General features: G+C 39.7%; 1 protein-coding gene across 5 annotated transcripts in view; it reads left to right on the top strand.

The window, feature by feature from the left end:
• The window catches only part of LOC116066172 (MAM domain-containing glycosylphosphatidylinositol anchor protein 2), a 182,270-nt gene that overhangs the window by 121,783 nt on the left and 34,752 nt on the right, over positions 1 to 25,735 (top strand). For all 5 annotated transcript variants that reach the window (XM_036008975.1, XM_036008976.1, XM_031322067.2 and 2 more), the window contains 2 exons: positions 9,644 to 9,916; positions 22,867 to 23,015. In XM_036008975.1, coding sequence (XP_035864868.1) covers positions 9,644 to 9,916; positions 22,867 to 23,015 — 422 coding nt within the window. The remainder of the gene's footprint in view (positions 1 to 9,643; positions 9,917 to 22,866; positions 23,016 to 25,735) is intronic.

The following is a 25,735-nucleotide window of genomic DNA, read 5'->3' as shown; positions in this document are numbered from 1 at the left end:
CCAGCTGCATGATTGAAACGCCATCAACACACCCTCTGAATTGCTCACTCGCTGTGAATTTTCCAGACAGTTACCTGTTCTGTATCATGTCATGGGCTCAATCGGACATTACACAGACTTTGTACTAGAAAGCTGTCATTTTTCTAGAGCTCTGATACTTATCAGTATGATGTTGCAGGTTATTAAGTTATTAACATTATTTGCATTCTTCACAAACGATCGCTAAACCAGCTGATGAATTTTCAACATGAATTTTCACCCAACTACTGTATGTAATATAATATATATTTTACTGATAAATAAATTAGCTTATAAGCATATATCATAGTACACTGGACTGTGTGTAATAGTAATAACAGTAACATGGCCAGCTGATCCCAGCACTGTGTGGGAGGAGAACTCATCTAATTAGTGATGCTATGTATAAATAGCAGTTTGTCAGACTGCTGAAGAAAAAAAATCTCTCATTTTCTTTAAACTCTGGCAGACTTTGAAGCTGTACGTTATATTATAAAACAGGCCCCTTCTCACTTGCTACCACCCTACTTCCTACGCCCTTGCTCGGACCACACCCATCTTCAAACTTGGCCTTGATTTTGGGTTAATTTCAAGTTTTGTGGCTGTATCTTGCACAGTTGTGATGCTATTGCAGTGACACAATCTGTCAGCAGACAGGCAGACAGACAAAAATACAAACACATGGCGAAATCTGCTTCTGTGGTAGTTCCCGCTACAGTAGGTGTTTCCTGGACCACATTTTGCCTTGATGACACACACATTACACACAAACAAGAACTGGTGTAGAGGAGGAGGGAAGTCAAGATGTCCCCTACAAAGTCCTCCTCAGTCTGAAAAAATGTCCAATTTGATCAAGAGCAATCGTAAAAATGAGAAGATTTTCAAGATGTTACAAATAAGAATAACAAGAACGAACAAAATAAAGGGAAAACTGCACAGTATATTAAATCACTAACTGCCCCATGTCTGGTATAACAGATGGTCTCAAAGGAGGAGAGGATGAAAAGTACCTTCCGACTATAAATTCATGTGGCCTTAACTATCCACTGAATGTACAATGACTACTAAAAATTCAAGGCCCAGGGTTTTATATTCCTTACGGACTTTCTTGGCCCAGTTCAATCCAAATTAATATAGTAAAAACTGAAAAACAAAGCTTTGACTGTATTTTCAGGAAGCAAAGGCGTTAACTCACACAAAGGTCCACAACCTTTGAATGACTCCATCTGAGAGTGGAGGTCAATATCAAGCGCGCTTAGGCAAGATGTTTCTCCTCTGACACTCTGGTCACCCCCTCCCTCCCCCTCACTTACAGAGAGTGACTGTTGTTAGTGACACTAACATGGAGTAGACATGCCTCAGGAGACGAGGAGGAGGGAGACAGACTCCAAGGCCTCATGTGAAATACACGTCATTCAATCTATGCTCAAATAGATTAGCTTTGGCATACGGTTGCATCATAGGATGAAACACACACACACACACACACACCAACACACACACACACACACACACACACACACACACACAGTGAAGCACATGCATTCACTCCTGATAGTTCTGTCTCTTCCTCTCAATTTATTCACAAGTACACAATTACTTCTAATTATGAGAGGTGCATTATTTTAACACTCTCTTGCACTACAGTTTTTGAAGGTGTACGGCACTTTCATCTGTTTGCCATCTTCAAAGCCGAACACATAATGAACAGAGTTATTAGGGCTTTAGTATTGTGAAATCAATCATTCTGCCATGTTCTCACTTAAGAGCCAGTACAGCTCCTCGTTATCAAAATGCAAGTTTTAAGAGCACAAACAATCCACACTTGAGTTGTTGTATTGCTTTGACACAATTTGAGGGCATCAGAGGAAATGTGTCCACCACGTTTACACTTCAACTGTTGACTCGGTTGCTTTTGCCAAATACATAGACCTTTGCTCATCTTTCTCAGCTTGAGAATTTACTTTATTAACACAATCCGGCCCTGCTTTTGTTGTTTGCTTTGTTCGCCTGTCGGTATGCCCCCTCCCTTCTTTCTTTTGGCCTGTCTCATGGTGTGTAAGCACAAGCCAATCCCTCTGAGATGCTTTTCTCGCCTGCATTTCCAGGTCCCAGCGTGAGCCACCCGCCTTTGGTGGTGAGCCATGTGCAAAGCCGCGTTTAGTAAGTTGATCAAGGGACCGAGGTACAGTCCTATGAAGCAAAGAGCATTAGAGGCGTGAAGGAACGACTCTGGCAAGTCAACAGCTTTGATATGTAAAAACCTGCATCTGTTGGCTGGCGGAGGTGACGCCAGGAGGAGAGGTAGAGGGAATGGAAGACGTCTGCCTTTAGAGTCGTCGCTCTAATAGAATTGCAAACGCCAAATCCCGAGCTGTGACACCCTAATGTTCTTAGTCAAACTGACTTGGCATGGTCCAGGGGCTTTAGAGAGGGAGTGAGGAAACAGAGAGAAATAGAGGGAAGAAGGAGGTATAGAGTGGTCTCCTGTCCTAGATAGCACTGTCTGTCAGAGTGAGAGTTATCAAGCTCTACTTCAGCCCAGATGCACATGTTTCTTTTATCCGGGCTTCCCTTCTGTTCCTCCTCACATCACCCATGACACCTGCCTGATGCAACCGTGCAACTGTCCCCGTGAGCGAGCAACTCGCTATCTGACATACATCAAAAAGACACACCAGGATAAAGAGCTACTGTCTGGGCAAAAGTAATGAGGAAAATTACACGATTATTGTCTTTAATTAATTTTCCTTTCTGCATCAAGAAGGCCTGCAATGCTGGCCCCTGAGGCCCACTCTAATGTGAATCATATTAGAGCGATTCACATTAGCCTAACGCCAGCAAATTAATCTTTTGCATTACAGCAGGGCTCACACACTGCATTTGGGGATGAAATATTAATAACCTTATTTTATGGAACAATATTGAATTGATCAGCCACATCAAATCCACACCAGTAAAGGTCAGTGAGTATGTAGGTTGTACAGTAAACAGAAGCCTGCACACAGCTTAGACAGAATAATTCATAACATAGTCAATGACTGAGCTAAACCTATTAGCGGATCACCAGGCCTCTCCTCGCACTGACGAGTCTACATTGATTATCATTAATTGTATATTTAAGTTCATAAATTATCCCTAAGTTTTAATAACAATATGGTAATGCAGATGGTGCTTAAGTTCATTGTTTGATTGCAGTATGAGGAAAGGAGGGCACGTTGATGCGGAGCAGGGTTTCCCTGCATTATTCAACACAGGGATTCATTATAAATCAGTTGAATCAGAGTTATCATTTAGTATTCTGTATATATCAGTTTGACTTCCTAATGAATGTTATTTCTTCCATCAAGACTTGATATTGAAGCATGTTATGCTACAAAGGTTATTCTCCCACAAGAATGCTTTTGCTTCCATACAAAAACAAGGCCTGTGTTTCCTTCATGCTACCATGTGCAGCTGCTGAAGGCTGTTGTGTGAAATGTGACATATTTCTGGGATTGAGTGCTGGCATGTCACATGTTAATCCAACATGTGTTGATAGACAGTAAATGAATAAATAGATGTAACAACAAGGAGCACCAATGTCACACCAGCCGTACAGCAGTGGTGGACAGTAACTAAGCACATTTATTCAAGTACTGTACTTAAATACAATTTTGAGGTATTTTACTTGAGTATTTCAATTTTATGCTTCTTTATACTTCTACTCCACGACATTTCAGAGGAAAATATTCTACTTTTTAATCCACAAACATGATATAAAATACAATACATTGTAAAATATTAAAGCAGTTGTTCTCAACCATTTTGGTGTGTGACCCCATACAAAAAACAGTGCTTAGTTGTCTATGAGTGTCTATAAAGAGTGATTTCTGCTTTAAACTTCTCAGATGCTTTCATTTAATGCGCTGACACACCAAGCCGATAATCGGTCTGTTCGGTGTGTTCCGTGCCGTTGTCCGTCCGAGGGGCCGTCGTCCTTCATTTTGGCCGATTTGACATGTATAATCGGCAGGGTGGGCACTGCCGGCAGTTGGACTCAAATGACCCATCTGACTGGTAGAGTGCTAACCCTGAAACGGGGAGCGGAATGAGCATGACTAGAGTCTCTCAAAATCTGATGAAAATCTTTTGAACTGACCTTTGTTGATCTGAAATGAAGACAGATTCAGCAGCTGCATGGCCTATTTCTCGCTTAAAATGTTTTCAGAAACATGTTTCGATGAACTATTTCTGTCTTTGACATGTCTTTGAATTTCCGGAGAAGTCAGACCCACATGATGCGCTCGTCCAATCAGCTGCCGGTTTTCATTTTTGGGCGACAATACAGATTAGCGCCGCCTGCTGTTATGGAGACGTATTACGTCTCGTCACTTTGGTGTGTTCCGAGGCACTTTTTTGACCAACTTGGGGACACTGATCAGTCCAGCTGCCTTTTCTGCCGAGGGTCAGCCGTCTGGTCTGTGTGTCTGCAGCTTTAAATTCAGGAAGCAAGCATTAAACACCAAACAGTTTGGGGCCGAATTAGTTTAGTTTTAGTTTAGTTTATTTCAATCAGTCAATCAGTCACATAAATACACAACATCACTTACATAACATAAATAGTAAAAAAAAAAAAAAAAGTGTCACCTTAGTTCATGCAGTGTCATCTTAACTCTTTTATAATCAATACTGATCGAAAAGGTGTAGCTACCTAGCTAGGTGAAGCATTTGCTTATTTCACCTACCCTTTTTACATTCTATTTTATTCTTATTTTGTTCTTAGGTCCCTCAGGATATTATCAGTTTTATAAAATGTATTATCATTAATTTCTGTAGTTTATATACATATTATCACACATATGTGCAGAAGTAAAAAAATATTTAAAAATAAATAAACAAAACAAAATACATTCCCATTCATATACACATTGCCATTCATGCCTCGCTTTTATATTTGTTAATCATCCTACTTTTTAGTATTTTTTTTTAATCTTTGTAGCGTGTAACACATTTTTACTTCCTCATCTAAAAGATTCCACGTTTACTCCTTTTGCTGATATATATCTTTGTTTTACATTTGTTCTAATTAGTTACATTAATTGATATTTCACACAAAAGCAAAGATTACATCTAAAGTCCAAAACCTGAAAAATAATGTGTGTATCAGATATAGCTTTATTTTCTCCTACCCCATTATAATCCTCTCCCGATCCCCCAGATTAATTTTATGACCAATAGGAGGGGATACAACCCCTCTGTTAGGAACCACTAGACTAAACTAGCCAACAGTATATAAGGTAGTTAAAAGTAGCTCTACCTTAAACAGCTACAACAGTAAGCTGCTGTTGACACATATTTGCATCAGTAAGTATTAACAACATAAAGCTATAATGTATAGTGCAAATTCTCAAATAGAGGCCGGGGTCTTTATTTACCTCAGTGGCAGAGAGCTCCAGGCCTTTACTGTATGTCTAATCCCCTCTGTTCCCTAGTTAATGCCAAACTTCCTCTGTGTTCACCTGTTGTCTTAATACATCCAGTACAATGTCCAATTCAATAGCACTAATTCCATCAGCACAACAACAGTAATGTAGGGCGTTCCACTTTGCCTTTTTCCCCAAACAATGTTAAGCTACCATCGATGAATCTCAACACTTCAACACTCCAGAATGTTTACATTAAAAGTATTGCAGCCTTCTCTTTCTAGAAATGCTTTTAATGTGAAAAAGAGAAGTGTTGAGTTTTGTCAACGGTAACCTTACATCGATCAGGTGTACAGCAAAGAGTAAAGTATTATTTTAGAGCAGCAGAGTAGTGAGTATAACATGACTGTTGTTCCACTGATGGAAGTGCTGTGGTAATTTACATTGTACTGACATGTACCATGTGAGCTGTTGTAGGGGGCTACAGGTTTGTTTGTTTTTCCTGGCCTGTGTTAGTGGCCAACCTTTATTTGTTTGTGTTGTTATGTATTTGAATACTGGCTTTTATATGAAAATTTGCAGTAATAAGTATAATAAGTAATAAGTATAAGTAATAATATAGTATATCAGGGGCCATTATTCTGCACTTCACTGAGTAGTTTGAATTAATTAAGATAGTTGTTCCGTAGTTGTATTTAAATAGGATTTGGAATGCAGACTTTTACATGGTCTATTTTCATATTGTAGTGTTGGTACTTTTATGTAAATCAAAGGTCTGAGTACTTAGCCATGAGGGGAAAACATTGTGTTGCTTTCGGGAGTAAAAACGAAGAAGAAAGAAAAACCAAAAACCAAATAAACATCTCACCATATGGAAGGAATGCAGTCACATATACAGAACACACTTCATGTGCACATGCGCAGACTCTACAGTACAATCTACTCCTACGGGCTTGCCAACAGGAGTTGTGTGTCCTCTTGATGCACTCACCTGAGGCACATGGAAGAAAAATGTAACCCATTCTGACTGAATTTGAAGTTTATTGAAAACCAGTCTAGCAGTATTTCAGAAATGCAGCTGCACGCATGCATACACATTCACCTCAGCCTCCCATACACGCTCAAAAACACACATGCATATTTCCCCCGTGCATACCCATGTCTTTGTTCTGTCCTCCCTGTAGATGGTGGTCTATATGGACCATGGGGAAAAGGCCTCCGTGCTCCTAAATGTTGTTTTTCTCCACATTACTGTCAAAGTATCCACTGGTGACTTATGATGGATTACATCTCAGCCAGTGCACAGGGCTTTCCCTCAGTCTGTGACTTACAGCAACTCGGAGCCCTCGCCGCCCTAGCTGCTACACTAACCATGGCGAGCACTGCTCAGGGAATATCACACAGGACCTTTTCGCTCCTTTTCTCCTCATGTTGGCTGGGCAGCTGTTTCACAGGAGATGCACAGGGGGAGATGAGCCATGTGCCCTTGTTTAAGGGATGTTTTGGTTATATAAGAGATTTTTTTTTCATTTGCTGCAGACCCAAACCCTGTCTTCATTTGTCTTTTTCTGTCAATGGAAATGCACTTACTGCAATTTGGTCTAGTGCCACTCAGGGAGGCTGTGGAGCTGGGCTGTGATTCACCGCCACACACAAACCTACAATTTTAATGTTATAAGTAGAAATTCAGACCCTTCTTTGGAGTCAGAGATAAGCCATTGGGTTTGGGTAAAAGCCCAGGCAAGGCTCATTTGAAGGAGGAAGTGATTGCTCGTTCATTTAGCAGAGATGAAAGCTGCTTTCCTCTCCACCTTCTGAACAGCATTAGGTGAAGGAGGCAAACTTCTTTTTTTTTGTCCAAACCTCTCTGAATATTTGTTTCCAAAACAAATAGGTTTGTTACTTTTTCTGTCATCCTGTGTGTTATGATTTATTAGTTATCACATTTCAGCCAGTCATTATCCCATCTAATGATGTGTCATTAATCATAGCAGCTGCTGTGTGAATTCAAGGTTTTTGTGTGTGTTGTGTGATAAGAAAAGTAAGATCCCACTTTAGATTGTGATGGCATATCATTTTGTATACAGTATGATGTTTTACTGGCCAACTTTTACCCAGTGCACCTCGCTGGCCTGGAGGACCTGCCCTGCTCTACGCCTTGGCTGATGTTAATTCAATTATGTGCAACAGAAAAACAAAAATGAAACATAGCAAAAATGTTCTGTAAAACATGCAAGTTTTTATTAGATACCTTAAAAATATTTGGCTTGGAAGATTTTAGCATCTTCCACATTTTTTTAAAGGTCCCATATTGTAAAAGTGAGATTACCATGTCTGTATTGACAGACTTGCTGTATAAATACTGTGAAAGTTAAAAAAATGCTCAATCCACTGCAATGCACACAGCCCAGATTCAGAAACGGAGCTGACAGGACTTCCATACAGTTGTGATGTCACAACTATAGTATATATATATATATATATATATAGCTAGGACGTGCTGCTACAGTGCTGTTATGTTCATTTCCCGGCTGCAATGACGGAGCACAGGCTCAGAGAGTAAAGATTCAGAAGACCAATCAAACTAAACTGGGATTTTTTTGGGAGGGGAACTTAAAGAGACAAGCGCTAAAACAGAGTGTCTCAGACAGAGGGTGAGTACAGGGAAAGTATAAGAAAAATAATGTTTTTTGAACATTAAAGCATGTAAACATGTTCTAGTAGAAACCCAAAATACAAGTATAAACCTGAAAATAAGCACAATATGGGACCTTTAAAAACATGGCTGATTAAGGTTGTCGATAGTGCAATTAATAGTGTTATCAAATTATATGCTGTAAATTTTAATAAACTGTTCATTTAATTGCATATCCTATTAAGTTTGGAAGGCTCTGTAATTAGATTATATTACTGCGTGTGAATAATGTAGGAGATTATGTTGCAGATTACAGTTTCAATCAGGTAATCAGTGATCTGTAACATATTACATTATAAAAAGTAACCCAGCTCTGGCTATAGCAACCCACCTCCCCTTTACTCTGTCAGGAAATATGCTAATTTCAGGCAATTAAGCTGCTCTGTGTCATTCTGTCTTTTCTCCTCAGCGTTCGCTGTTGTTTTTCAAGCCCCGCCATGGCTTTTGTCAAGCATCTGTATGAACATGTCAAGAGCAAAGATGCTTAAGATGGGGAAATTATTCATAACCATTTCAGGCACTTACACACATTTGTCTTCACAAACACACACGTTTTGTTACCATGCACATAATCAAACACACATTTAACGTCAGATAAAATATAGAATTGCGCGTGAGGGAGGGTCTGGGTTGCATCAAAGTCATATTCAGTTCCTCACTTTGTTCTGAGACGCCTGGCTAAATTATTAACCACCAGGTTGTCTGTGTGGTGGAAGAGGTAAAGCCTGTCAGATACTCAAATAAGTTATTAATTTTCCATTTTGAAAGCTTGAGATGCACTTCATCATCCTGTTACCAATTTTCCCATGAAGCGTGACTGATTTCGTTCATAACATTGTTCAAGTTTTTCTGCAAAATTGATCTTCCCGCACCCATTGCTGCTCTCCCTACAATTGTTTTCACTTGTCATTCTTCATTTATTACTGAGGTGTATTGACTTTGAAGTGCTGATTGTTTAAAGTTTACTTGCAATATGCTTCAATTTCACCTTTTTCTCTCCTTGCTCACCGCTCCCATTCATGTTCCAATATTAGACTGTCCTCGAAAATATTTCTCTGCCTTTCTGTGTCGGTGCATGATTTAAATATGAGTTTGTTATCATTCAAAAAAACTTTTATTTTCTTTCTTTCGTTATGTCTTTAGGTCTCCAGCAAGCTTCGAGTACATCGCTCAGAGCCATTTTCCTTTTGCTTTCACACTTTCATAACATGTCCTTGTTTAGTTTTAGTTTTTGTATCTCATACCATCAACTATATTCTTAGTCTTTTCTGTTTTCCAGATTTTTTTCTCTGTACACATCTCTGGAGGTCAAAGACAATCTAGTCTGACCTGAATAGCATCTGTCTTGTATAGACGTCATCTCACCTTCCTCCCACTCACACCCTTTTTTCCCTCTTTATCAAAAGCTTCTCTTTTGTGTTATTTTATCCATCCATTCATCCACTGCACTAACATCCTTGACACACTTTTCTGTCCATATCAAATGTTGGCTGAAGTTATCTGAGTCCTTCTGTCTCCCATTCAGACCCTCCGACGGTGGAGCCGGTTTACATGGAGATGCGTCAGGGCCTGGGGAGGCCTGTTGTGATGTCCTGCAGGGTTCTGCGAGCCCACCCTTCCCGCGTGCTGCGATTTGAGTGGCTCCTATCAAACCGGCTGCTCCATGCTGGAGCCTTCGATGCCCAAAGAGACGAGACGGAGTACACCATCCGCAGCCTTAATCGAGATGGCTGGGGGGAGTACACCTGTAATGTCATCAATGAGGCCGGAGCAGGCAAATGCACCTTCCAGGTTACAGGTAAGGAGTGTTTGTCGTTAAAGATTTCTCCTTTTCATTTTTTAATACCATTAGGAATTGACTGTTCTCTAAGGCCTTAGTTACTGTTGCTATGTCTGTTAGCCTTTCCTTTTCTCGCACAGCACATGCTGTTTATAATGATAATAGGAGCTGATTTGTCACTTGGAATTTTTTAAACAATGGGTCCCCGATTTCAGACAAAGGCAAACAAACACAGATTTTCGCTTTTAGTCGGTGACCGTTTATTGTGCCTTGCGTCTGGCCTGCAATCCTGCAGTTTTGTTTTTTAGTTTTATGACGGACCCAACATGCTTCTAAAATGAAATTCCTGTTTTTCATACTGTATGAAAAGCTTCTCCTTTATTTCGTGAAATCCCTGCAGCATATGAAGGCAGCAGGACTGATATGGTAATAACTCTGCAGCCAGTGAAAAGTGACACGGCAGAGCGCAGTGTCGTTACCTATGGCCATTCACTGTGTTTCCCTTCAGTAAATAGAGAGCTATAGGACCAGTGATGTGACTGGCTGAGAGAATATTTCATAATCACCACACCTGCTGATCTTATTCACCTAAACTGAGTCCTTTTGCACATCGTGCTGCTGCACATACATGTACAAAAATAAATGGTGCGCCCACACAGTCCGTGCACCTCCCACCTTGCGCTTGGCATTTATTATTCAAATTTCAAATCATGGTACAACATTTTAAACAATGCAATGCATACTTTTGCACCCTCGTAGAACCGAGCCCCGCTGTGTGCAGTAGAACTGTCAATGAGTAGGGCGTTGCATGTCAAGTTAGCAAAGAGCCTTGCACCCAACCCCTTTGCCACGACCCTAATGACAACTGTTGCAAGCAAATTTTATCAGCTGTAGCTAACTAGCTAATTAAGCTAACATTAACTCCATGAGTTGGTTGAAAACACTGTCTCTGGCCTACTGTTTAATGTTTCATGCTGATTACTTGTAAAAAGCTACTAATAGACTGAGGATAGATGTCCATACCAGTTGATTATCTATGTAAAAGACAGATGGAAATAAAGAAACATGAAGGGCCCTATTTTAACGATCTAAGCGCACAGTGTGAAGCGCAGGTGCGTCTAGGGCATGTACAAATCCACTTTTGCTAGTTTAACAGCGGAAAAAAGGGTCAGTGTGCCAGGCACATGGTTCAAAAGGGTTGTACTTAGTAGCTCGGTGGTGTTTTAAGCCCCCAACGTCTCCTTCCAGGCAGCTCTGTGACTGTTGACTTAATAGCACCTAACCCTAACCCTAACCTTAACCTTAACCATAACCATTGCCTAATCGACTTCAAGGCAGCACTGCGACCGTTGACTTCAAGGCACCTAACCCTAACCTTAAGCAGGAAGGAGAGATTTTCAGGAGAAGAAACTGATCTGCTCATGCGTGAAGTGAAAGTGAGCGAGCAGATCATATCATAATACTATTTCACATTGTAATATTTTAATTTTTAATCTTTTGCATGTTTGTGTGCTGCTGCTGCTACCTGAGTTTGTAACAAGCATAGTGTGCCCGCGCTGTGCATGAGTCTAGGCGCATTTTACTAATGTGCTGTTAAAATAACAATGAAATGCTGCATTATTGACTTTAGACCAGGTTTTTGTTGGTCAATGGCGCGATCACTTTCCGCTGCCTCAAGATAGCAATACCCCAAGAATGTACCTGAACACACCTCCCTGTAAAACCAGCACGCCCATGGGCGCAAAGATGGGAGCAGGTGCATTTGCTGTTTAAACCACGTGGGCGCTGGATGGTAAATTGACAACTGCATCAGTCTTAAACTAGCAAAGACACTTGCGTCGGGCTTTGCGCTGCGTCGGGTGCAAAATAGGGCCCGAAAAATAAAGAGAGAAAGCTTCTAGGATGAGGACTAACCAATGTGTTTAACGAAAGTAACACTGTCTCTGATAATGAGGTTGACATGGGTTGCTGCCTCAAATCTCATGAAGAGCAGGACAAAGATGCTAAAGTTAGCCTAAGCTCTGATAGTAGGATCCAGCCAGCTTCCATACAGTAGATGTTATATTCTAAACAGTTATTAACACAACCTGTAACCCCACCAATAGTGTAATATGAAAAATGTTTCCTCATTGGAAGTAACACTAAGTTACGATATTACTATAGGTTGTAGTAAGCTAATTAACTGGATATACTAACATGTGCAGCTCATTTTAGAGCAGACAAACACTGTTAAATTCTTACTTGCGCTTTTGCTCTTGCGTTTTTAATTTTGGACACTACCCTTTCAAGCTCTTTTAAATGCCAAGGATAGCTTGTACTACAGCCCCATGTACCCCACTGGAACATGTGACAAAATCAAAGTTTTACAGACCTGGTGTGCCTGGTTACTGTTGCTAAGCCGTGATTACACAGTTGATGTTCAATCGTTTAAAGTAACATATCATACACATACCATATTTCATCACTTCCTTGCGTATGCGCTCCAGTTAAGTATTTACCATGAACTTTTTTGATTGTTAAAATTGGCTCCTCAAACAAATAACAGTCCTTGTCACACTGTGTTTAGTTGCATGGATGTCTCTGCGTGTGATAGATTTAAATAATTTGAAATAAAGAGTGAAGAGTGAAATAAATAAAAAAAATAGATCAATATGAATATGACACATCAATCCTGTTGCCTCTTTCTCAGTCTCACGTAGTAAACCTGTTCTTTCAGATAATACACACTTACCTCCTTCCTGCTATTTTATTAGATAGCCTTTTTTTCACCAAAAGCTGGAAGTGTCTCCTTGTTGGTTGTTATGACAGGACCAAATTAGTTTGGCTGCATTGAGTGACCGCAGGAACTCTGGCTGAGGTTTCAATCTCCCAGACCTCCCATTAGAGACAGGAGCTGCAGGGTCACAGGAGGAGTATTTGTCACGTTGATCCTCTGCCACTAAGGTTGCTCTCTTCTTTGGTACTATCTATTTCACTCATCTATTGCTGTCTTCTAATCCTACCTTTTCTGCACTTGATTTCCTCTCTTGCTGTTTCTTTCTCTCTTTGTCCATGTTTGCTTTCCCTCATTCTTCATCTTTCTCATTTTAAACGTCTCTCTATCATCTCCAGAGAGAGAAAGATGGGTCCCCCTGTGCGTGTCATAAATCAGTCCTCCCTGGTGAAACAGGTAGAGCAGCGAGACAGAAGCAGATAGTCACCTCCAGCCATTTGTTTTTCTCAACAGGGCTGGGGTTTTGCCTGCTATTGCTCATGTTCTCTATCCCCCTCTTCCTACCTCCACTCCCCTTTCTTCCCTTTCATCCTCCATCCACCCTTCCCTCTCTCTCCCACCATTGCTCCATTCCTCCCGCCCAATGCTCCAGATTCCCACCATCTGGACTCAGTGGTTGCCAAAGGTATGGAGGCTCTTTTAGTAACCCCCTGAGTGCAGGAGCATGGTGCAGAAAATCCACTTTTGTTCCTCCCATCATCCATGAAATCTGGCATGCCCCATTCCCTTAACTCCAGCTCTTATTCGTTAAGATTTTTTTTTCATGTTATGCTGAAATTCAATAGCCACAAATGAGATCAACACTAGTTTGTAGTGTGTCTGATATAAATAATCTACTGGAGAGAATATCAGCTCCTCTCAATGACTTGTAAGCCCACTTCAAGATGAAGCTCATTGAATATTTGTTATGGCCCATGCAGTTAGGTAGGATCTTGGGTTGCCCACTTTACAGAGTGAAGACAGGTATACACCTTAGTGGATATTCCCTCACCGCTCTTGGCCTGACTTCCACTTGTGCTGTGTTGATGTGTAATAAACACATCTGTCAGAAGTTTTGAGGCCACTGTGGCTCGATTAAACACACCATTCCAGTCAACATACTATGCAAAACATACATGTTACCATGCCGACAGACATGCAAACTCACCAAAGTCAGGCATTTGGCCATACTTTGGCTTATATAAACATTGTCGCCTCAAAAAGTGTATTGTGCCAGGGGAGAGTGTGTGTGCATGTGCATGGATGCCCATGTGCCAAGCCATTGGGACATCTGTGGAAACAGTGAGTCGACCATAATCGCCAAGTTGGCCATTAAATTGCGCCAGGGGAGAGACCCCTCAGAGGGATGTAATGTGTACCACTGAGCTTTGGCTCAGGCTCTCTGTCATGGGAAGCCTGACTTTTTACCAAATGCTGAAATTAAATCTTCTAAAGAGTTGGAGTTGGGAGATTAAGAAAAGAAATATTAACTGTCTTTGCTGCTTTTCTTTTCATTTCATTCCAGTCTGATGCAGTCAATATTTTATGTACGAGTCTGCATTTACTGTACATCCTGTCCTCAAGCTGCAAATGTGTACTGATGAAGCAGTGATGGGGTGAAACACAGGTCACAGAATACACAGACATGGAATTTAAAGGTGTATTCCATCAATGTATTATTGCACTTCATAAACTTGTGGGATTTACAAAAGACAGATAAAAAAGGATTTGTTCAAAATGGAAGCAACAGAGGCTGAGATATTCTGACTTTTATCCCAAAGTATGAGCTACACTCTTAAAGCCATGGGTCCTACATATTCCATAATGCAAGTCAACAGCATATTTCACTAGACTCCCTCTATCTCTATCTATAACACTTCTTTCAAACCTCCAGTTTGTATCGCAGGATTTCTATTAAAGTTTTCAATCCCAAGGTGAGACAACCCTGATGACATCATCAGAGTTACTTTTAAACTTTAAAAAAGCTCCCTCCAGAGCCACATAAATAATTATACAACTGTTTTTCACAAGCAGAGTAGGACTAACCATGACAAGTAAACTGAACTCTATGTGTAAAATCAGTGGAGTGCCCCTTTAAAGCATTGCATTTGTCTAATCAGTGCAAAACTAGAATTTATAATGATACAACAAATTCTGCGGAGCTAGACCACACTGACTCTCCCTCTTTGTCTTCATTGATCAGTCTCCCAAACAATGCATACTGCAGTTTAGCTGGAAACAGAAAAAGAAAGGGCATACAATGTTTCTCATTTCTCCCATGTTTAATTCCTCTTTTTGGCAGTCTGACATGAATTAGAAGAGAAGAACAAGTAAATTCTTAGGGACAATGTTCAGATATCCATTGTCTGCATTTTGCGAGTTTGCTCATGAAATGAATTCCTATTCTACACAATGATGTGCTTGTATGGTCCCAGTTTCCCTTTTTATTGTAGCCATTGTTCTTAATGATGCATAAATCCATTGTGGAACATGGTGCACAGAGTTGGCTGCAATGATATATTGTTTTAAGAGGAAAATGTATTAATTGTAGTATGACACACACAAACACACACACACACACACAGACACACTCTCAGTGTCATCTTATTTCCGTTCTGCAGTCTATTTTGATATATTATTATTTGATCCATCATTTGTTTTTTTAGTAATGTTTTTGTCATCTTGATTTATTTGTTGTGTGTTTGTTAGGCTCCTGGAGGTGTGTTTCAAATAGGCCCCTTGGGCCTTTTTGAGCTTCAGTAGTACAATCTGATGTTTTTTTAGTGTTTGTGTGGGTTATTTTTGTCTTCATAATTTTTTTATATCTTCAAGTAAAAGAAAAAAACTAAATTGATCTTACCTTCATACCTACACATTCCTCTATCTCAGGGGTTATAAAGCATATCCAATGAACATTTGTGCCTTTATAGTCTGTGCCATGTTCACCTGGGTTACACTTCACCCCTGCAGTAAATGGTGGATGATGTTGAACACTTTCCACAGCTCAAAGAGACATAGGGACATTGATGGATCCTGACGTTACATGGTCAGAGTAAAATGCCAGCATATCAACAATGTTATCTGTGATCAGACTGAAAGTCTATCAGGCTTGAACGACAGACACAATCTACTCTGCTTTTTTTGTCTATTTCTTTTTTATCTGCCCTATGTTTGTGATTCTGTTTCTTTTAAACTAATACAATTTCATAAGATTAGTCACTCTAGATACTCACCAAGAAGGATAAAATCAGATGTCACAGTGGGTCAAGACAAGTAAAATTTAATCCCAGATAATATCTTTCTGGCTTTTTTTTTTTTTTTTTGTTCAAGTGGATGGAGGCGAGGAGAGAGGAAGTTCAGGAAGAATGAGCTCAATAGGGTGGATGTGACTCATTACAAGTTCAATACTATTTTCCTTTTTTTAAAAAGCCACAGAGAGATTTATTCTCTATCCCAAAAGGACACAACCAGGCAATTACCACTGAGTGCTATGTTTCTAATGTCTTTCCCCTATAGTCAGTTAGCTATTCATGCAGTTGTGTTGGGTTTGTCTCGGCCAGCTGTGCATCCATATGTAAGCGTCATTTCTGCCACACAAGCCTACATCACACATCAGTCCAGCACCGTAAAGCAGCATATGGCACTGTTTTCTTTCATAAGAAGAAGGCATGTTCATAAACCCTTAAGAATGAAAAAGAAATCTGCAAACAAGGTCAACTTTTTGCCTGAAGGGTTGTACTGAGCTTTTATAAATCATTGTATTGATTCTGCTGTTACAAACAGGATTTTTTTTTAAATCAATTAAGCCTTTTGTGCTTTATGTTTGATGTCTCCCACCAGGGGTTATCTGTTTCAAGCGGTGTAAGTGGGTTAGGTAATATGCTTCACCACACATAAAGTATTATTAGGAGTGAGAGCCATCATTACATTAGATTGTATATTTGAGTAAAATACATCACAATGTCTCTGCTTTTGCTGTAATTGTGCTCTAAGAAATGTACTTTTAAAAGATTTTTCTCAAAGACAACCAATTGCTGAAATAGATTAGTACAAAACACTTTAGCTAAAGGAATTAAGTATAACACAATCACAATAATACAATCTTTTTAGACATGTATTCCTAAATCAGAGTCTTTGTTGTTTGGAATCTTTAAAGACATGAAAATGACAATGATATGAGTCACTTTAATTAACCTTACATGCCTTTGCTCTACTGGAAAATACAGCCTTTTCTTTTCTTTATCAGCCTTAATATAGAGTATAATCAGCACGGACAAAACTGACAGTATCTGACAGGCTGGCTTATGTAACATTTACTGTACAGTGTGCTGTAAACACAGCTGCAACTTTACAGAGAAACACTGCTAAGCGAAGTGCAGACAGTAATTATCCTTGCATTTTTATATTGGGAAACATGTTTTTCTAGTTGCAATTTTTAGTAAATTAGTTTTATAGCATCAGTTCTAAAACAGAAAGGTTCGCCCTGCATTAAATGATTGTTCCTTTCCCTCAGATTACAATATTGTATTTTAAATAGCTTTACCTATGCAAAGGCTAAGTGATCTGCAGTAGGTTGCCCAAAGCATCATTAACGTAATTTAATTTCTGAAAATGGAGAATAAAATGGCCTCAGTGTTGATTTTGGCTTATTATCATGGACGATTATGAGTATTGATCAAACCAGTCAGAGCCCAAAAGTAACTGTTAATTTTGTTTTTTTTTCCTCCTACAAAGGCCCCTCACCGCTTTTGATTTGTTTTCATTTTAATGATTATATCTGAAGAGCATGCTTTTAGAACTTAACTTGAGTACAATGCAATCAGGTAAATTATGAAATGTGCCAGTGTGTTATGGATTATGTGTTCTTCTGTCTGCGTAACTTTCCAACAGTGTTTGCATTATATTGTTTCCCTTGTCGTGATATAGTTTTCATCTGAAGACATACATTAGTGCACATAGTGCCTGCGTTTGGCATTTCCCATCAGTTACAGCTAATGTTGCATGATTATACAGCTGAGTGCACACTCAGTCAGATTCCCCTAGCAGTGATTGTCTTCTTCTAACGTTATATGAATTATCCTTAAAGGATAAGGCTGGCGTTACTCTTTGTGTCAACATATCCCATGGAAAGACCAAAGACTTTGATACACTGCCTGTGGCACTCAGCCTCAAGCTTATTCGTTCCTGTTAAAGACACAGATCACTTAAATTCTCAAAGTAAACTCCTTTTTTTGTAAATGTAAAAATTGTGCAATTGTGGGAATATCTTCAGCTGTGGATTAATACATTTTTGGTGCATTAGTGAGTATATATGGCGTCACGGTTGTGTATGTGGGATCGATTCCAAACGACCTACAGTGCCAGTGTTCATTTTAATGAACATTGTATCGGGCGTTGGAGTTGTTGGTTTTGCTCTTTTCATGGGATTTGTTGACATTACGAAAAATCTAGAATATCACCAGCATTAAGGCCTGGTACCACCAGAAAGTGACTCAGCAAGCTCTAGCAAGCTTGATAACTAGCTTGCTAACTTAGTTAGCTCAGTCACTAATGGCGCTTTTCCATTACATGGTACCTGCTCGACTTGCCTCGACTCTACTCGCCTTTTTTGGTTTTCCATTACGAAAAAAAGTACCTGGTGCCTGCTAACAGGTACTTTTTTTAGTACCTCCCCAGTCGAGGTTCCAAGCGAGCTGAGGCGAGCCGAATAGGTGACGTGAAAGCAACAGACGGGGGTGTCCTGAACAAACCCGCTATTTTTAAACAGTTTAGCCAGCTGTTTTTTTTTTGCTGCCTCCAGCTTAATTTGAAACAAACTGTGTCTTCTGGCAACACACACCTTCGACGTTCTGTGTGTGTACATTAGGTCACAGTAGTTTATTGTGGCGCCGCTTGTTTACAGTTCTGCGGAGGCTCCGGCAGAGCTTTCGCCGTAGCCTAACTACACACACACATGGCCGGCTCCACGCACACACCAGCGCACAAGTATAAACATCAGGCCACTTTTACATAGGCTACACAGGCTACGGCGAAAGCTCTGCGTGGAGCCTCCACAGAACTGTAAAACAAACTCAAGTGGCCTGATGTTTATACTTGTGCGCTGGTGTGTGCATCGATACGGCATAACGACCAGCCACGCTGAGGCGGTACTAAAATCTGCAATGGAAAACGGACGCACAGTGTGTCGAGTCGAGGCGAGTAGAGTCGAGGCGAGTCGAGCAGGTACCATGTAATGGAAAAATAACAGAATGGTCTTGCGTTGTCAGACCTATTTCCACAGCGCTGGAGTACGGTCTGGTTACACAATTCTGGCTTGTTTGTATTTCTTAAAACCAATGCAGCAAAATAGAGAGCAGAGATAGAGGAAGGGGAGGCGCACATGTCAGGCTTTATCCCAGCATTGTACATCCGGTGACCCAGACTACTAACATAGCAATACCTTTGCTCAGGACACATTTGTACCATGAATGCCTGTCTCATAACTGTCTGCAAACCATGCCTTTCTTGTGGAGCAGTTTATACTCTAATAGAGAAGGTAAAATAAACATGGATCCTGCAACACAATAAGCCACAATAAGATATGCTTCCACCATTTTGTAATCTCCAGCTTTCACTTCCCTCATATATCAGCATTGTCAAGACGGTTTGATATTGGTCAACAAATTTACATGTCAGAGTTAACAAAGTTGAACTCTACATAAATAATGTGTGGAGATTTACTTCGCCCCCACAAGCAAATCGACTTATTGTGGCGATTCAATTGGAATTAATTGATTTCCCTTTAAAATTTCACGTTTTAAAATTCTGGTTTGATAAGGCCTATCCTTGTTTCTTGTCATTTAAATAATGTCTCCATAAAACATCTTTTTTTTTTTTTTTTTTTTTTTACAATATTCAAATCCAGTTTAGAGTTAAGAGCAACTAGCCTACTGAATTCCTGTAATCAGGGAATTGAAACCAAACAGATAACCCTTAAACAAACTCCTGAGTCATTATTATTTCCTCCCCTGAGTGTCATACGTAGAATCAAATCAAAGGAAACAAAGGGGTTCAAGAATCTGTTAAAGAGCCCACAGGTAGAGAGCCTGGAGACAACTAAAACTGTTAAGGAAAATAATGCTATTATAATTCATCAATGACATAAACTAACTTGACAGGTTTATGCAATTGCCTGACATACATCAACCACTTGCTGCCTCTCCACACGGGTACATCAAATCCAAGTCCTGCTTTTGTTTGAGCTAACAATGGCTGCTCCAGTGTCTTCTCCATCATCTGATTACAAATCATCTGCCTTGGGTATTGTCATCCTTCAATAACCCAGCCCAAATAACAGAGGGGCAAACACAACAACGTGTCATTGAGGTGAATTACTATTCTTTGCCTGGAAGGTCATGCTGTAAGCTTGTTCCTGGATCTTGATTAAAATACAATGTTCTCCCAGCTTCTACTTCAGCTGTCAGAAATCAGCTTGCAGGCTGTGACTAGAAAGCTGAAAATCTTGAAAGACGTATTCAGTCCATGCCACGATCCCTGTCTAGAAATAAATCCTCGCGGATTCCAACAAAGCAAACTGTGTTATTGAAGGAAAAGCTTTGTAAGTATCTCTGTGGTAGTCTGGATCCATCTGTATGAAATAATTTATAGTGAGGAGGTAATTTGAGTGTAAAGCATCACGCACTTCTGGATGTAGTTACGTACATTAAGAAGAGAATTATATTTTAAACAGCAGTATGCTCGGACCAATCTCAAAAGTATGTGTATTTCGATTTGTGGGCTAGTTTTGTGGAATGGTTTTGACGACACAATCAAACTAAGTATAAATATAATGCAATTTTGTAAAAGAAAAATGTACAAAAGATATATTAGAAAAATACAGAAGTGAGGAAGGAGAATGTAAATCTCACTAATGTTAATGGTGCTTGTTTTTTGTTCTTTCTTTCTTAATAGCTTGATAAAGTAGGACGTAAATTGGAGTAGTATTTTTTTTTTTTAAATTGCCTGTTTTGTTTATCTTATTTGTGCACTTGTCAATGGGAAAAACTGGGTAGCCATGGCTTCTTCCTATTCCTTTTTGAACTAGTAGTCTATGTTGAGTTTTTTTTCGTATTCATTTTTATTATTTCTATTATTTTATTTATTTTTAAATTGTTCAAAATAAATGAAGATAAAGATTCACGAGACATACTACAATCTGGTACACGCTTTGATTCAATGCCATGAAAGCACTCTATGTCATGTAACATAAGATGAAACTGTAATGATCCTTCAGGGAAAATTGGGTCATAGCAGCAACAAGGACTACCATATAGAGCGGATAAAAATAGAACAAACAGAACATAGTGAAGATGAGATCTTGTGTACAGGATCTCATCTTCACTATGTTCATCTTTGTACATCTTTGTCATGCTAATTCAGCGTTCTTTTTGGCTTTAAAGAAGTGTCACTATGTTAACCAATAAAACATTTACAAGTTTACATTTACACTCCAAGCCTGCACACTGTGCAACATAAACCACTGCAGCAGGGCAAAGCTGGCCTGTAATGCATACAGATGCAAGAAAAGAATTGAGAGCTCATAACTTCACAACTTTCAATGGTTACAGTTAGAATTCACATCTATTTAACTAATGCCCTAATTACACTAACCTTTCAAACCTTTTCAAAATAAGTACTGTTTTCTATTTGTCTATTTGTTAACCAAATAAATTCATAACGACTTACTGTACAAATCATGTGAATGCTTAACATGTAAGCCCTTTTTTTCAAATCTGCCATTCCTTTCACTTTACAAATGTGTCAGTGTTGGTGTGTTCATTAGGCAGAAATATCCACAAAGGAGTGCTCAGTGCTGTCAGTACTGCAAGACATTGGCACTGCTGTCATGGGGCTGTGAGTCTCATAACAGCGCCAACATCTCAGCACTTGTGTTTGTTTTGGTTATTGTTTTCAGTCGTCCACTAAAAAAAAATTCCAGTCATTGTCAAGGCTTAGTGTGTTTTGCATCTTTCTATCATGCAATGTCTGACAGTTTGACATCAATTGGATTTGAACATGGTCAAAATAATCCAAAATAGATTGCTCATAGTATACTTTAAGTTAAGTTTTTAAGCAGTGATAAAGGGACACTGCAACGACTCATACCAGACAGGACCACTGTTGCCTGTGGCGACTTAAACACTTCAGTATCATCATTACCATGGATAGTGGCGTTTGTTACGTTGTTCCGCTTTCTGAGACATTTAATGTCCAGGACATGCTTTCTACATTTTATAATTAGTTTGCATGTGCATGTAGACACACAATCTAGTCACAATCTGTAGAGATACCTCGTCCTCTGCTGCTAAAGTACTATTGCTGGAATAGCCTTTTAATACAGTCCAGAGATTTTGTAGGTACGCGTGACATGCAGGTGCCCTTAAATTACACTACATATGGTTTCTAGACAGCTGAGTTCCAGATCGCATACTTTTTCTTTTTACTTTTAGTATGTACAGCAGCTCCACTTACAAAGTATGTGCTGTTGCATGCAGTATAAAGTTGGGGCATGCTACTTCTTCATAACATTGCACCTTGAGCTTTGACCCTCCTGCTCATATATGGTGTGCAAAGGATTGTGGTTCAGAATAGCCAGAAAAGCGTGCTGGCTTGCATAAAATCCGACCGGATGCAGTAGGACATCTTGGTACTTTTGGCATACTGCATTTTACATACTATGTATTGGGTCATTGTTAAAAGAATTATTTATCAAGAGATGGACAGAAACACTGAAAATGTCATAAAGTTAGTTTTTACTTACAAGTAGAGTCAATTTGCAGCGCTTACAGCAAAGCACAGAAAATATGACTAACGAGAAGCCCTCTACATCAGCTTATTTATGAGTGAAATACAGTCATAATACAGAGTCGATGTAGTCTCCTTTATCTGGTCAGGGAGTGCATGTTCAGTACCACTAGGCTCCAGACAAAGATAGTCAATGGCTCCATGGTATCTTGTTAGAGTGCCATCAGTATAATATGGCATTCCATGCAAACAGTTAAAACTTAATTAACAAGACAGCAATATGTAAAATCACAATTTTTCTAACAGCCATACTAAATACTTTTCTAGCATACTAAATAGTATGGGTATTGGAACACGTTTTTTTTTGTTGTTTTTTTTATCTTAAGTGAGCTTTAAAGCATTAAGTATTGTTATCAATCTGCTTTCTCTCCAGGCAAGGCCTACCCTGTGGAGTTCTACTATGATACCTACAGCCCTCTGTGGCAGAACAGGCCCAGAGTATATGGCTTCAAGCTCCAGTGGACCCAGATGAACCCCAACGCTGTGGACCGCATTGTCGCCTACAGACTAGGCATCAGACAGGTAGGATAAGTTGTCTATCTGAGCACTCACCCTCATGCCTGCTGATTTGTTGTGTGCATCATTGAAATGCTGGCTGCAGTGAAAAGTGTTATTTAGTCCCACAGAAATCTGTTCTCAGGGGTCTTTTGTTACAGCCAGTTTTTAAAGCCAGAAATGTTGGCTCCTTGTACAATAATCGCTAAGTCATTGGTATTGGTCAGTCTCATTTTGACCCTTCTTAGATGAATTAGAGTCGTTTTGTGCCATGGGGCCATAAACACCTTTCTTATTCCCAATTAAGCATGTAATAGAAGTGTTTGCACAGCTTGCATGTATTTAATTTGACAGTGCCAATCTTACACCTCGATTCATTGATTGTCTTATTTTGCCGTTTTTAAGGATGTGAATTAGCCTCTGTGGGCCGGGCAGAATGACTAAGAACCTGTCAGGGTCGGTTGTTTGAACGAGTTCTGTGGTTTCCATGAATTGCTTCTGTTTTTGCTCTCCATCAGAAGCATAGTCAGAGAAGTGGAAGGGAACCCCGCAGAGAGAAAGAGCAAGCATAGCTTCTGTTTTCCCAGCTTCTCAAGTAAACTCCTCAGATGACAGGCTGGTAGCATTGATGGATTGCATGGTTACATTTTCTCTCTTTGGCAATCAATGTGTACCTTTCTTTCTCTCTCTCTCTCTCTCTCTCTCTCTCTCTCTCTCTCTCTCTCTCTCTCTCTCTCTCTCTCTCTCTATATATATATATATATATATATATATATATGTTTCACCATGGCAGTATGAAACACTTTGTCTTTATAGTTGTTGTTTTTTTAATTACAGCAGCAGCAGGTGTGGCACCACCTTCAGTTACATAAAGTTTTAAATGGTGAATTAGCTCCATGAACACCGCAGATTTTTTGGTTACATTGCATTACAGCACTAAGCCGCTATTCAGAAGTCTGTTTAAAAAAGCATACATCAAAGAAATGTAGCACATGCTGCAATGCTAAATCCATCTCAGTTCTGCTCAGAATTAGCAAGCATACCCTGACAGTTGGGTTTGCAATGAATAATATAGTTTCATGTTTGTTTCACACTACACCCTCAAGGAATTGAAGCTTGAACACATATTCTAAACCAGTTATGTTTGTGTAGTGCAATGATTTTTCTGTCAACTATCTCAGTTGGTCTGTTTGGTAACAAATGATGTTGTGCATTGCGAAGCCCACGTCTGCGCTTGCCAGGCATTTGTCTGAAAACTTGCCAAGAATATACATTTGCTTTTCCTATTTACATCTGGTCCTGCGCAGTTTTGTTTTTAATGTCTGTATCTGTACAAGAGCAGATATCATTTCAACCTTTTCTGCATTTGTTTATTAAAAAGAGAACATCATTACGCCAGTCTATGTTAGCACACAATCAGTGTTTGGGCAAGTTAATTGCTTTCCACCTTCTTACCTTGATATCTCAGGAGGGTACATTTTGTGACCATATTTCCTTCCTTCCAGGCATAACAACCAATCTGCCATTGTCTTAGATGAAAGAGATTATTTGCCGTAAGGAACATCCACTGACTTTTTCATGGGACTATACAGTATACTCTCTATGATGGATTGAGTCTCTGCTTTGAGTATGGATTTAGACGAATAATGAGATTTTTTTAAATGCCTTTTGGTGAGGAGGAGTTGGAGACGGAAAGAGGCAAAAAAATCAAGGCAGTGAGGAAATGAGAGCGATGAAGAAAGAAATGAGTAGGAGGAGAGGCTTTCTATATAAATAAATAAATACAGAGATACCCCAGACTGAGTGAAAGAGTGGTGCAGTAAAAAAGCTTCAGCACGTGGACTACACCACTTCGATCTATTTATAGATCCAGCAGCAGCTCCCCTGCCATTCTCTGAGAATTATTTTCTCCTTTGAATTAATACTTGGAACCGGTAGACCTTATGCCTCTGTAATGGATTGCTTTGTGTTATCGTCCAGTGCTCTCATGAGAGACAGTCTGGCTGGAGGGGAGATGGGAAGGAAGCTCTAGCTGAAAGGCATTTCACTGTCGAGAATCACAAAACACAAATCACCGCACCTGTCAAGGATGCAATGGTAAGGTGTGACATCTGGCCTTGTTTTGATAATGCAGCTGGCTACTTCAAAGCCTCCTCTGCCGTCCAGATGCTTGATTGGCTTCATGGAGCCCCTATAAGATAACTTTTTTGACCTACATCTTGCCAACTTGGAACTGCTTCTTCCGTCTCTTCCTTTTCCTCCTCCTCCTTCTCTTTCGTCTTTTTCAATTGATCTGTCAAGTCAGGGCATGCAGGCAGATCAATAGGAGCCATACGTTTTACATGCAGGCAATCTACAGTAGATCAACCCTCGTCTAGCAATACACCATCACTTTGATTCTTCCTGTGTTTCTTTTGGCTCCAGCTATCGCTTTGATCAATCCAGCTGTTTTTTAAAGTTACCTTAAAAATCCCTGTGAACTGCTGCCGCAATCAAATCAAATGAAATCAATATGGCACTTTGCCTCTGTGGGGAGAATTTGCAGAATAAAAAGGTAATGGCATGTATATAGAAATATTAGTTGAGCGCAGCCCCGGGGATTCAGTGAACATTAATGGGAATCAAAACAAAGATGCAAAATCCATAATCAAATAATTGTGTATATATTATTACATTGTGTATGATTTAAAACGTCTAAAAAGTTAAATGTTTTCTCAATCAACATCTCAAGTGTGTTTTTTGTTTTT

Source organism: Sander lucioperca, chromosome 13 (assembly GCF_008315115.2).
Source record: "Sander lucioperca isolate FBNREF2018 chromosome 13, SLUC_FBN_1.2, whole genome shotgun sequence".
Lineage (NCBI taxonomy): Eukaryota > Metazoa > Chordata > Actinopteri > Perciformes > Percidae > Sander > Sander lucioperca.
Note: the sequence above shows the minus strand (reverse complement) of the source record. Positions and strands in the feature narration are given on the sequence as shown.